Source organism: Falco peregrinus, chromosome 7 (genome assembly GCF_023634155.1).
Source record: "Falco peregrinus isolate bFalPer1 chromosome 7, bFalPer1.pri, whole genome shotgun sequence".
NCBI lineage: Eukaryota > Metazoa > Chordata > Aves > Falconiformes > Falconidae > Falco > Falco peregrinus.
The window spans coordinates 37,763,075-37,776,619 of record NC_073727.1 but is presented as its reverse complement, the minus strand read 5'-3'; the positions used below and the strand labels follow the sequence as shown (position 1 = coordinate 37,776,619).

The window sequence follows — 13,545 nt, the reverse complement described above, 5'->3', positions numbered from 1 at the left end:
CCGGCGGAAGGCGCTGGGTGCCAGCTCGGAGCGGGGCGCCGGTCCCGCCCCGGCGCTATCCGGCCGGCGGGGAAGCTCGGCCGGCAGCCGCAGCCCTCCGCCCCCCGCGGGCTGCGGCAGCCCCCCGCCCCGCCTCTGCCCGAACCGGCGCGGAGGCTTTTCGGGAAGCGGGGCGCGGGACCCCCGCCCGTGGGTGGCGGGGGGGAGCGTGGGCAGCCCCTCCTTGCGTGGGGCAGGGTTGGCCGCTGCCGGCGGGTCAGTTGGGACCGGCGCGCACCCTCCCCCCCCCGGCGCTGCCCGTGCGCCCGGGTTGCGTCTGTGCGTGTGCGCGCTGATTACAGTAATTTTTGAGGGCGATGTTGCAACGGGGCAGAGTGTGCGGGGCGGCCCGTGCTGAACTTTATAACGCTCCTGCATGTCAGCCGCCCGCGATACTGCGTCCATAACCGGGTCAGCGAGAACGGTGGCCGGCCTCGCCGCCCTCGCCGCCTCCCTCCTGCCTCCGGGCCGCCCGGCCAGGAAGGGGAGTTATTTGGGATTACGGCGGCGGCCGGGAGCCCAGTCACAGCCTCAGCGCTGCCGCGCCGCGCCCGGGCTCTCGGCGGGGAGCGAGATGAGGGGCAAAGAGGAGAAGTCGTCGCTGAAAGGTGGGTTCACCGCTCTGCGGGACAGCCTGCCCTGCCTGGCGGGGAAACTGCGCTCCACGGGGGAAGTAACCTCTCCAGCGGCCGGGCACCGGAGGATGCAGGGGGGTGCGTGCGGGGTACAGCCGCGGCAGCCTTTGGCACGGAAAGGGGCCAGGTGACTTGACAAGAGCAACGCTGCCCTTCGCGAAAAGACCGATGCAAAGCGGGGGCGAGCGGCCCGGTGAAACCGGCTGGAGCCGGGGCAGCGGCGGGCAGCGCTCGGGCTGCGCCGTGGGCACTTGGCGGGCAGCGTGGGGGCCCGCGGTGGAGCGGGGAGGAGAGGGGTGGGTTCCAGCTCCCGGCAGGTTGTGCAGAAGAGCAGGGGAGGCAGTGCCGGAGCCGGCCCGGCGACTGGCAGACGGTCCCCGCTGCGCACAGCTGGCGGGAGTGTGCCGGGCAGGCAGCGCCGGCGCCCGGCTGCGGGGCGCCACGTCGTAGAGCCCGCAGGGAGATGCCAGGGGGGAGAAGCGAGCCGGAGACGAGAACTGCGGTGACCCTCAAAACTGCGGGTCTTGAGTAGTTTTTAACAGCAGCACTCTGAAAGCAGTCCAGAAGGGGCAGAAGAAACTGGCTGCTGCTATTCCAAACTGTCAAGTTTTTGTGGGGGGGGGTTTCTTCCTTTCCCCCCCCCCCAGGGTTTTGTTGCGGGTACTTCTGTTAGGATTTTTTGTTGGGTTTTTTTTCGGGGGGATGTCTCCGCTTCCACTAATGGGAGCGGCAGTTTCTGCAACAGAGTGAGGAAAGCAACAAGTGGGAGAAGCTAGGGCCCAGCCAGCCGCAGCCAGCTTTTCCTTTCTTCTCCCGTCGCCCCTTCCTTCCCTGGCGCCGGCTGCCTTCCACTGCCCCGCACTGTGGCGGCGTGGCCGGGCAGGGCCCCCCTCCGCTCCGGCACGGCCGCCGGCGGCTCGGTGTAAAGACGAGCGGAGCCGGCAGGCATCCCTCTTGGTTCTTTTGCTGCAAAGCCTTTGCAGTGCGTTTTAAGACTTGCGCCCACCTCGCGGGGGTTATCTCTCTACTCCAGGTCATCCGCCTTGCTACTCAGGGTGCGCTGCAGCCTGTGACGGCTGCTGTGCTGAGGGACTTGCCATCACCTCCCCCCCAGGAGCAGACGGTGCGGGCAGCTGCCAGGGGATGCCGCCCAGCGGCCGGCTGTGGTTGCGGAGGGAGGCAGCAACAGCCGGTGCAGGGATAAAAATAAAGGGGGGGGGGGGGGGGGGGGGGAAGGGGTCCGGGCAGGAGGAGGACGGGGGCATGTTGCAGCTGGAGCAGCCCATCGCCCTTCGCTCAGACAGCGAGGCGAAATACGCGCATGAATAACGCCCCGTCGGGTGGAAAGTTCCACCCGCCCGTAGCGCAGGAGCCCGGCACCGCGGGGGCTGCGCCTCAGGGGCAGTGTCGGGGGGAGGCCGCGGTGCCCTTCGCCGTGCCCGCCTGCGCCCCACGGGCGGGGGCCCACGGCAGCATCGTTTCACTTTGTGCTTCGTGCATGCACCAGCGCTCCTGGCGTGACCCGGTGCGCCCGCACGGAAGCGCCTGAGCGGCGAAGTCCCGGGTACACGGTGTTCCCAAATGACCGCGTACAGCGGGAGCAAAACAGCGGAGCGGGACTGGGGTTTTTTTTTTGATTGCTTGGTTTCCCCTCCCTTACTGCACTTGTGCAGTTCTTGGTCATCTCCCCACCTTTTCTAGAAGCAGATCTTAGCGGTCTCCTCCAGGTTCAGGGACCTGGGATTTTTTCCCCTTGTTTCCCTTTTTGGCATTAAAAAGGACTTTTTTTTCCCCCTCCCCTTTCAGTAATGTCCGAGCCGGAATCAGGGCAGTGCACAGAAGGGACATTTGTTTGTTTTATTGAAAACTGGGCAGGAAGTCTTATTCTCCTGAGTCACTGCAGCTCCTTCAAGGAAATGTCAGCCGCCCTTATCGCCGCTCGCCCGGGAGCAGGAGCGGGCTGCGGGGCGGTGGGTGCCCAGGCTGTAGGCAGGCAGAGGTGCTCTGCCAGGACAGAGCCAGATTTCAGCTTCATAGAACCGCAAAAAAGAAGGGCCGGGAAAGAAGGTGGGGTGGGGGCAGAGAGAGACGAGGCTGCTGGAGTTTGCTGTTCAAAAAAAAAAAAAAAAAAAAAAAGGGGGGTCCAGCGTTTGCTCGTGGATGCTCTGCACGATAGGGATGCTGTGGGGGGCTCTCCCGGGGGCTGCGGCCCATGTAGGGCGGTGGCAAGGACGGCGACGGCGGCCGCCTGCGAGGACGTCCGGGGGGTGGGCGGGCGGACACACAGACGAGCGTCGCCGCCCCGCCCCGGTCCCGCCCATCACCGTCGCCACTTAAGGGCCGTCGGGTGCCTAGCCAAGGCAGTGCGGTGCTGGGAGCCGGTGTTAGCGTGCTGTCGGTGTTTATCCCGCCATCTCTTGCTCCAAAATGACCGTGAAAGCGGCTGAGGCATCTGGTCCTACCTTGACTTACTCGAAGATGAGGGGAATGGTGGCCATCCTCATCGGTGAGCGGCCGGGGGCTTCTCTGAGGATGCTCGCGGGGCTGTGATTTTTCTGGCAGGATAGCTTAACAATTTTATTTTTTCCTTTCCCTGTCCTTTTACTTTATAGCTTTCATGAAGCAGAGAAGAATGGGACTGAACGACTTCATTCAGAAGATAGCCACCAACTCGTATGCATGCAAGCAGTAAGTATCGGCAATTCTGGCCGGATTTCGGTCACAAATATGACTGTCAGTTGTGAGATCTAGTTAAAAAAATGTTTACTGTAATGCCTCTGGCATGACTGTTATGGAAGAGTTAATTGATCTTGAGGTATTACTCATTTGGCAACAATCTTGAGCTGGGTTTGGGAGAAATACATCAGATGGGATTTCTAGTGACCCGTCCCTATTTTGAACTGTACTTAGAGTATAAATACATTTATTTGTATGGTGGAATTTACTTTTTCTAGATTAATTTTATTCCTTGCATCAAAGAGGTTGTTTCAGTTGCCTTCTGTAATAGCCCAAACCAAAACTCCTCTTTCGCGATACATGCTTGCCCTCTGGTGGAAAGATTTGCCTGACGCTTCTGGTAACTCATCTAATCATGCACGCTCTTATCCTTGCAGCCCTGAAGTTCAGTCTATCTTGAAAATCTCCCAGCCTCAGGAGCCTGAACTTATGAATGCTAATCCTTCCCCTCCGGTAAGTAGCTTTCACCCAGTGAAGCATTTTTAGAACAGCAAATCGGCCGGTAATAGAAGTGTAGCAAAATTAGCATAACGAGTGGTACTTTGTTTAGTTCAGCTCATAGCACACTGATGTAACTGGCAAAAACAGTAATAAACTGAAACTTTTTCCCGACATAGAGAAGAAATTTTAGAAAAAGCTTTATTAGTTGTTACTGAAGTATGGAATGTGGCTAGGACCTCAACAAGAACTTTAAAGTAAGCCAGGGCTGTAATAGTCATCTTAGAGGCAGTTCCTAGTAGTTTAAGATATTTGGTAGAGGTCAATATTAAATTCTTAGTGGTAAAAGCGTCGTCTTCATTTTCAAAGTCATTATTTACATTTTTAAAAGAGATACTGTTGAGACTCTTTACTAACAAAACTGTTTTAATAAATGTGGCTTCTCTCTGTTTTTCTAGCCGAGTCCTTCACAGCAGATCAATCTTGGTCCATCATCCAACCCACATGCCAAACCATCAGACTTTCATTTCTTAAAAGTGATTGGGAAAGGCAGTTTTGGGAAGGTAAATTTAATTTATTTTCTGGTTGTAATTTATATACTCTTCAGCTCTTGTATGTAATGCCCAAGGGTCAGGTTTGTACTGGCTTTGGTAAATGGTGGTCACTTAAACCGCGTGTCCTGCTGCCCAGTGCCTGGCTACCTGCGTACCTGTGGGAGAGGGAGCAGGGTGCTGTGTTCGAGTTGTAAAAGAGCCAGGGAGTGTGGGGCACTGCTGCCGAGAAGAATGCGTGCTTTGTTTTTGGAAGGGAACTAGAGTAAAAACTTTGAGCTAGATTAAATCTGCCAGGGTGGTAATAGCATTAGGCATTTCCAGCAAAGGGATTGTACATTGAACCAGAGGGATGTAGCAGTGCTCTACAGTTAACATAAAGGCTCGTTTCCAGTTGTGTTTATGGGTTGTTCTCTGTTTCAGTATTGCTCAGTTCTGGGATTTTATCCTTTCAGGTTCTGCTTGCACGGCATAAGGCAGAAGAGCAGTTCTATGCTGTTAAAGTCCTGCAGAAAAAAGCCATCCTGAAGAAGAAGGAGGTAATAAGCTGCTTCTTCATGATGCCATTGCGATGTCAATCAAATATATTTTCACTGCTATTACTAAACGAGTGTACTAAACATTGATGATTTCTTATGTTCTCAGGAGAAGCACATTATGTCAGAGCGCAATGTCCTGCTGAAAAATGTGAAACACCCGTTCCTGGTCGGGCTTCACTTTTCCTTCCAAACTGCAGACAAATTGTATTTTGTCCTGGACTACATCAATGGTGGAGAGGTAAGCTCTAAGAAAATCAAGTAGTATTTCCTATCATGTGCACGGTGGTAGGGTAGACTTTTTCACCCTTCCTTTTAAATAAAAAAAAAAGTTGCAAGGGGAGAAGTCATAAGGGAAAAGTTACTGGATTGAGTGTTTCCAGCCTGCCAAGTTTTGAACTACCAAAGGATCGTTAGGCCATTTCCTGCTATTGTTCTCCCTCCCTATATATGTTGAATCTAATTAAGTGCATTGTTAACAGGCTTTGGCACCATTTATGCAACTTTGTTCTTTCTGTCTCCTGTAGTTGTTCTACCATCTCCAGAGGGAGCGTTGCTTCCTGGAGCCGAGAGCCCGTTTTTACGCTGCTGAAATTGCCAGTGCACTGGGCTACCTGCACTCCCTGAACATTGTTTATCGGTAAGTGACCTTGTTTGGTTTGTCAGACTGAAAAAAATGTGCTTTGTTGAATCAGCATGAAAAGTGGATCTCAGTTTGAGCTCAAAATTGCTTTTAATGTTATTTTGTGACTTAGTGAAGTTCTGTAAACAGTTGCACCTAAGATTCTCACTGTAGGTCCCCTAATGAACACTCATCTTTGATCTCTTCCTACAGTGACTTGAAGCCAGAGAATATCCTGCTGGATTCGCAGGGGCACATTGTCTTGACTGACTTTGGACTCTGCAAAGAAAACATAGAGCACAACGGCACAACCTCCACCTTCTGCGGCACGCCAGAGGTATGGCCTGTTCTCAGCCCGCCACTCGCAGAGCGGCAGCAAATGCTGTCTTCATCAGTGAAAACTGACATCTCCCGTGTTTATTTATGGCTGGTTAGACGACCAGGGGGTATTACGGGTCTAGGAATACCAGGCTCCCAGTGAGGATATGCAGGACACAGAGAGCTTGTGGATCAGGAGAGAACAGCTCTTGAGACATCTCCCTGTTTATAAAGAGCTTGTAGCTTTCTGGTAGCTCAGATATTGCTGGGATTCAGTTAGCTTCTTTCATTCGAGAATGGGGAGACTTTCCTAACTATAAAGATGCCTTTGGCTAACGTGGCTCTCTTCCTTCTCTTACACAGTATCTCGCTCCTGAAGTTCTTCATAAGCAGCCCTATGACCGAACTGTGGACTGGTGGTGCCTGGGAGCAGTCCTGTATGAGATGCTTTATGGCTTGGTAAGCAGTGAATCCTTCATGAATGATAAAACTAGATTCCTTGTCCTTTCCCTGCAAGAAACCCCTTGCCTTGCCTGTCAGTGTCATTAACCTGGGTCTCTCCCGTTCCCGCAGCCACCCTTCTACAGCAGGAACACGGCAGAAATGTACGACAACATCTTGAACAAACCCTTGCAGCTGAAGCCAAATATTACCAACTCAGCTAGACATCTCCTGGAAGGCCTCTTGCAGAAAGACAGGACAAAGAGGCTTGGCGCCAAGGAGGACTTTGTAAGTGCAAACCAGCCAGTGCCTGTAGGCAGCATGGGAGGATGACTAGGCCATACTGCTTACACTAGCTTGGGTCTGAATTAATCTGTTTTTCTCTGTTAACAGATGGAGATAAAGAATCACATCTTCTTCTCCCCAATTAACTGGGATGATCTCATTAATAAGAAGATTACACCCCCTTTTAACCCAAATGTGGTACGTATCACTTCTAATTATAGAACGTATGGAGAGTGTCTTTTTTCCCCCTTGTCCCTGTGGGGTGCCCAGGAGGTGGGCAGAACTGGCCGGATGGCTGTATTTGGGGAACATGGCTTTTCCTTCCCCTGTGGCTCTCCAGGCAAGGTTAGAAATAAGCAGTAGCTGACTTTTCGCTGATGGAAAATCTAAATTTAGCTCTTTTTTTTTTTTTTTTTTTTTTCCGGCCTCTTACATGCTTCATTTGCATGGCTATTTTAAAGTAATCCCCGGCATCCCTGTTGTACTTAACGGGAAGTAAGGTGTGAAATGCAAGTAGCTTCCTCAGGGCAGAGTTACATTTGGTGTGTCAGATACTAACATCTAAAGAGAGGGATCTGGTTGTGCAGGTTGTTCTTTCACTTTTCTGAACTTTTTATAAACTGAGTTTAATAACTACGCCAGAAATCAAAGTCCTCCCCTGCAAACTGCCACATGGAAGAGTGGCATGTTTGCGTTTGGCTTATGTTGCATGAGCTTAGTTGGAGGATAGTGTATTAAATTGAATCTTTGGTTTAGTGAGACAATATCCAGCAAGATGGAGAAAAAAAAAAAGGTCAAACTACAACTGGCAATAGCTGTTAAACAGTGGGCCTGAGGTCATAATGCTGTGAGTCTCTACATAGGAGTACTTGTCCCCACTTTGAATTGAACTGTGCACCCACAAAACATTTGGGTCTAAATGTTGTGTCTTTCCTTTTCTGCCCTTTCCACAGAGTGGCCCCAGTGACCTGCGACACTTTGATCCGGAGTTTACAGATGAGCCAGTCCCCAACTCCATTGGCCAGTCCCCAGACAGCATCCTCATCACTGCCAGCGTCAAAGAAGCCGCTGAGGCTTTTTTGGGCTTCTCGTATGCCCCACCCATGGACTCTTTCTTGTGAACATTTTTTCTTTATTTTTTTAAATAATAATAACAACTATTATTTTTATTTTTGTTTGGCCTTCTGGTGGAACTGCCAGTTGACCTGTCATCTTGAAAGAGAATTTGCACATTTCCACCATGGCAGCTTTGCAGCCTTAATTTCAACTATACTGTTTGCTGGAAGCTTTTTTTGAAGAGCACATCACTCTCTAAATGAGCTTTACAGGCTTTTCATTTCCATTCGTTCTTCCCCCAAAGTGGTGCTGTCTCCTTGGGAAAGAAAAACAAGAGTGACTGCTGCCATAGACTGCTACAGCAGATCGTAGGAGTAAGAACAAGCTGTTTTGAAGTCATGCGCCGAAAAGCCTTGCCTGAAGATCTGTCTGAATGTGAAAAGGATTTTATGAAATGTGCCTTTTTCTGATGAGATCTTGTGAGCTCCAAAGCTTTCCCTGTTGCAGAGTGTGTTTCTCAGTTCATTTATGTGGGTTTACTATGTGAACAAATGGTATGTGTGTGGTCTGCGTACTACAGATGGACTTAGTTTAAAGCATCAGTGTGACACTTGCAGGATACCACAATGTGGGGCATTGTTTGTTTCTTCCATATTTGGAAGATAAATTAAATGTAATTTTGAAATTTCTTTTGTAAATCTATACAGTCAACTAAAATTATTGAAATGGGCTCTCAATTACTTGTATCCAAATGCTTGAAGAAAGCATTGCTGCTATGAAAAAAGATTTCTATTTTTAGAAAGGGGTTTTATGGACCAAAATGCCCCAGCTGCAGTCAGTCAAAGCTGTTGTTTTCTTTTTCTTTTTTTTTTTTTTTCTGGTCTTTTTTAGTTTTAAAGGTGTCATCTGTAAAATGGGCATTATTTATGGTTTTGGGGTTTGGGTTTTTTTCATTCCTGATTGTATGTATTGTAAAAAAAGATCTGTACATCAGTTGTAACTCTAGATGTATATTTAAACTTACAGACTTACTTGTAATGTATACCATCATTGTAATGTAATATAATTAACATGGTTATATGTATCATATTTTTTGTGACCAAACCCATTGGTTTGCAGTAAAATCCTGAAAAATACTTCCATAAACTTTGTCATTTTTTATTTTAAAACAAAGGTTTTCTCTGAAAAAATTTAGCGAGCTTTTTATATAAAAATTAAGAATAAGGCTGAGCTGTCATCAGCTAAGATAACCCGTGTAATTTTGCTTGGGGGTGTGATTTTTATTCCATCAGACTGCGCCCATACAAGTCCTGTCATGGATACACCTTGGCAAAATACTTGGTCTTCCAACTGTGGGTGTTCAAGTGGGTGTGTATCAATGTGGGTGCTCTTAGGAGATACAAATGTTCACACTTCCTCAAAATTACTTTTCTCTAGGAAAGTGAAGATGCTGCTCTCTGGTGTGGACAAAGCATAACTACACAATAAAGAATTAAGTCCTTAGGTGAGCTGTGTAACAAAGACTTAGCACTATGCTGCGGGCGTATGCTAACAGCAGGTTTTTGTAAGGCTGATGGAAACTCCCTACCTGGGAGTCCATCCTGGAGCATCGAACATTGCTACTAGGATGTGGGGAGTGTAATGCACCCAGTTTACCAGTGTGTTTAAATCTGTATGGGGAGGGTAGACTTCAACAACTGATAATATGCTCACCTGGGTGATGTACAACTGGCTATTCATCTAAAACTGAGGTGTCAAATACAGGTTTTTATTACTGAGTACTGCTGGGTGGCCTACAAGAGGGACTTTCAACAAAGAATTAAGTGTTAAGATAACCACTTCTTGGGTGATCCCATTCAATTTCTTTTGCATAGGGATGGGTGGCTTCCTTCTATGAGGGACTGGGTGTCTGCAGCTTATTTACAGCTCCCATTACCCACTGGTTACTGCAGTCGGTGGTGGTAGCAATTCAGAGAATCAGAATGAGCAGTTGCTGAGAAAAACCTGGACAGAGTCAACTGTTGCTCAGGCCACTGTGATAACAGCAGTGTAAGCAAAGCTCTCATAGGGATGATATTTCTGTTCATTATATTTCCAAAATAAAAGCACGCAGTAACTTTCCATCTTTTATTATCCGTTAGATGTAGGAACAAAAAAACCTGTATGGCTTCAGCTATAAACTTATGTCTGGGAGACCGCACTCAGAGCTGAAAATGCTAATTTATAGCAACCAATAAAACACTTCTTTCAGATCATGTTAGTATGTGGAAGAGGTGCAGCCACCTCCCCTTCAAACTCCCAACAATCCCAAATTCATGCATTCAGTAACTCTTTGAATAGTGTCCTGACAGGCCTTCCAAAGTCTTCCAGTCCTGTAAAGTGCCCACAACACCTTTTGATGACGCGTAGGCTAGAGATGTTTAAATATATAGTGCTAATTTGCTCCTATAGAAAATGAAACTGCACTTGCTAAGCAACAAAGTTCTGCTTTATGCATTATCTTTGTCTCACATTCCCCAGGCATTAGCAAGGTGCTATGTGCAGATACGCAAGCAGAGAACTGCAGCCCTAGGGTAATACATCGTTAAATAGTATCTCTTGTTTTCAAGTAAAAAAACACTGGAGTCATTAATATGAAGAAGTATGGAACTTCGGTGACTCAGAGGTGTACCTTGGGTGTCTTTCATCTTTTCCAAGATGCAGAGCATTTTTTAATGGGTTACTTTTAAAAAACAATGTCTGGTTGTAATTTTGACTGTTCTGCCCTGTGTAGGCCCATTATATGGCTGCTGCTTTGTGCAGAAGTCTGCAACTGTGAGCAATGAATATTCAGCACATGCCACCTCAATTTTTTAGTGTAGAAAAGGTGAAATTTTTTTCCATGTTTTTAATGTCCCTAAATCTGATGTATTACAGTCATGCCTGAAGGGAGGGAGTCTATGGCAGTCAGCTGTTTTTTGAGTTTATTTGTTGTTTTGTTTGTTATACAGAAAGGTCTATATTCCCTTTAGAGAAAAGTCTCTGGAGTGAGAAGCAAAGGGCTAGGACTCCTGAAATCCCAGCTGACATAGATGCTGTGTGTTATTTTGACTACGAGCTGAATCTGTGGTTTAATTTCACCTACTTGTAAAATGGAAGCAATCACCCAAATTTTCTGCGACACTTCCACCAGCTTGGGTTCCTTTACTTAGCAGAATGGTCAACCATATGAACCTTAAAACACTAATTATATTGTATTTTGTATGGTGAGTGTGCCTGGGCTTTTCATACACCTCTTGGAAGGAGTGTATTGGTGATACAGAAATATTTAAACACATAAATTCAGACATTTCATGTTGTTGTTTTTGTTGTATTACTTATCTCTGTGTACCACAAGCCATGTACTGTCTCATGAGCCTTACAAAGATAAGTGAACCTTCTCAGTGACAGTATGTTACTCGTGCTCCCTCTATACTCAGCAGGCGGTTACTTCTGGCAGGCAGTCTGGTCAAGTTAAGCAGGAGATGCCTGTTTCTCCCCCAAAAGCTTTTAAAAAAGCAGTGTATTCCCATCTTCTGCACACTTCTCATAAAGAGCCTGGAGGCATTAATGAAGAAAACCAAGGTTCTAGTACAGCCTTGCACCTGCAGTGAAAAATTGCTATGGATAGCTGAAAAAAATGAAGGACACTGCTCAGAAAAGAGCTTTGGGGGGCTGGTCCTAGTTGGGCATCTTATCTGGGGTACCTAAAGGTAGGCAAGATGAATTCTGGCCCATCTGTACTCTTCTAAGAAGTGAAATGAAATATTCCACAACATTACTTCCCTATTTAACTCCAGTACCAGCTCTACAGATGTTCATGCAACACCATGTGGCTATGGTTATGCCAGTAGAGCTAGTAAGATTGATTATAGCAAAGATGGTTTCTGACACTCCCCACATTTATAGTTTCTGCTATCAAGACCAAGAAACAAAGATCAGGACAAAATTTTCCATGCTGGCTGGAACTGTCTATGGAAAGTTTCTGCAAAAACACTTCCAAAACTACTTGCCAAAACCTGAGGGTTTAAAAACCCAAAGTTTGCTATTTGAAAAAGAAAACTTTTAAACAGTTAATACAGGTATGTACTACATTTACATTTGGAATCAGAGGCAAAAGGCCATCAGATTGCTTTAGTGTCAGGTAAGACTAAATGACAGTTCTCTTCTTTGGGAGACTGAAATTCTGCAGTTTGTGGCTGTTCCGTACAGTGACGGGCACTACAGCAAGGCTGTGTAACCACTGCACCTTTCTGCTTGGTCACCCGCAGCTGTGCTAAGTGTTTCCCAGCTTGGGATGTTTGCAAGCCCTGGAGAGAGCAGGGCTCTCCCGTTCACTCAGGAGTTGCCTCCTGCTCCATCTGTTGGAGTAGAAGAAAAGAGGGGTGCGGGGAGCTGGTGGAGCGGAGCCCCCCGTGCGTGGCACAGGGCGGTGGAGCACGGAGCGCCGAGCCGGGCGGCCTGGGCCGCGCTGCCGCAGGGCCTCCGCCCCGGGCCGGGGGTGGCGGGGGAGCCGGCCTCTCCGCTCGCTGTGCCGGTGCCACCGACCCGGCGCGGCGCTCGGGGCACGGCCGGCAGTGCGGGCCCGCCGGCCCCGGCCCCGGCCGCCCTGGAGCCGCCCCACCAGCAGCGCCCGCCTTCGGCTGTGGGACACCACGGAACGTGGCGTCGTTTCGGTTGGGAAAGACCTTCAAGATCACCAAGGCCACCAATTAACCCAGGACCGCCCAGTCCACCACTACACCCTGTCCCTAAGCGCCGCATCTACGCGCTTTTCAAACACTTGCAGGGACGGTGATTCCACCAGATCCCTGGATCCCCAAGGGCCGCCGCCCGCAGCCTCCAGCCGCTCCCGCCGGGCCGCCCTCCCCTCCACGCCGGCCGCGCCGCCGGCCCGGGAGACCGCTCTGCGTCTGGAGCGAGGGCGACACCCCGTGGCCGGTGCCGCGCCCCGCCGCGGCCTGCGGGGGGGGAGCCCCGGGCGGCCCGACAGCTCGGAAACGGCGGGCGCGGGAGCCCGCGCCGCTGGGCAGGGCTGTCCTCCCGCGCCTGCGTTAGCAAGCGGTTTAAGCTGCTGCTAAGTGAGGGGCAGGAGCGATCTCACAGCTCCCGTGGCTCTTCCACAGAGGCGTCGCCGCTGGGTGACAAGGGGGGCAGCTTTCCTGAAGTTGAGCTTGCCGTCGCCTCCCTCAGCCCTGACAAACCCTTCCTTCTGCCGGATGCGGTCTCCTCTGTCACGTCCCCCTCCGGGTCCACCTGCCTCTGTGATGCACCCAGCTAACACCAGAGTTTCCTCCAGATAACGTTTTTGGTGCGTGGATCTTCGGCTGCTACAACGTGGGCTGCCTCCGCCGCCGCCCCGCAGCAGGCCCGGGCAGGCCGCACCAGGCCACAGCAGTTGCACCACGTCCCGGGGCTCCCTCAGCAGCTGCTTATTTACTCGGGAGGATGTAACTGTCCAGGAAAGCGGCAGCCTGGGCCCGTCTGTGCAGTAGGGGTCTGTTCATGAGCCACCGCTCCCTGACACGCGGCCGGGGGTGAGGGACTTGGCACTCTGCAAATGGTCTCTGGCACGTTGATGAAGAGAAGGCAAGCCACAGTTCAGGCCATCTTTTATGAATGTAATATATATTTTAAAATATATATTTATATATAAATATATTTTATATGTATAAATACATATATTGATAATATAAATTATGAAAGCACATAAACAAGTGTTTTATAGGATCAGACCTAAGCCTGCTTAGACTTTATCCTTCTTTATCAGTACTCCTAAACATCCTTCCCTCTGCGCTACGACTGTTCTCTAGTGGTTTGTTATTGAGAAATTCTGAACTAGTATGGAAAATCTATATCTTCACTTTTGA

The 13,545-nt window shown here is 49.5% G+C and overlaps 1 protein-coding gene across 2 annotated transcripts; it reads left to right on the top strand.

Annotated features, from left to right (window-relative positions):
• Window positions 1-276: 276 nt before the first annotated feature.
• On the top strand, window positions 277-8,793 carry SGK1 (serum/glucocorticoid regulated kinase 1). 2 transcript variants are annotated; one of them, XM_013304993.3, is made up of 12 exons: window positions 277-647; window positions 3,287-3,362; window positions 3,788-3,863; window positions 4,307-4,411; window positions 4,855-4,938; window positions 5,045-5,176; window positions 5,463-5,575; window positions 5,771-5,894; window positions 6,239-6,334; window positions 6,449-6,604; window positions 6,710-6,799; window positions 7,555-8,793. In XM_013304993.3, exons 1-12 carry the CDS (start codon window positions 416-418, stop codon window positions 7,720-7,722), a joined length of 1,452 nt encoding a protein of 483 aa, XP_013160447.1. In that variant the 5' UTR covers window positions 277-415; the 3' UTR covers window positions 7,723-8,793. The 2 variants fall into 2 exon arrangements, with proteins under 2 accessions (XP_013160447.1, XP_005230197.1); XM_005230140.4 differs by lacking the exon at window positions 277-647 and adding an exon at window positions 2,843-3,180.
• Window positions 8,794-13,545: the final 4,752 nt, after the last annotated feature.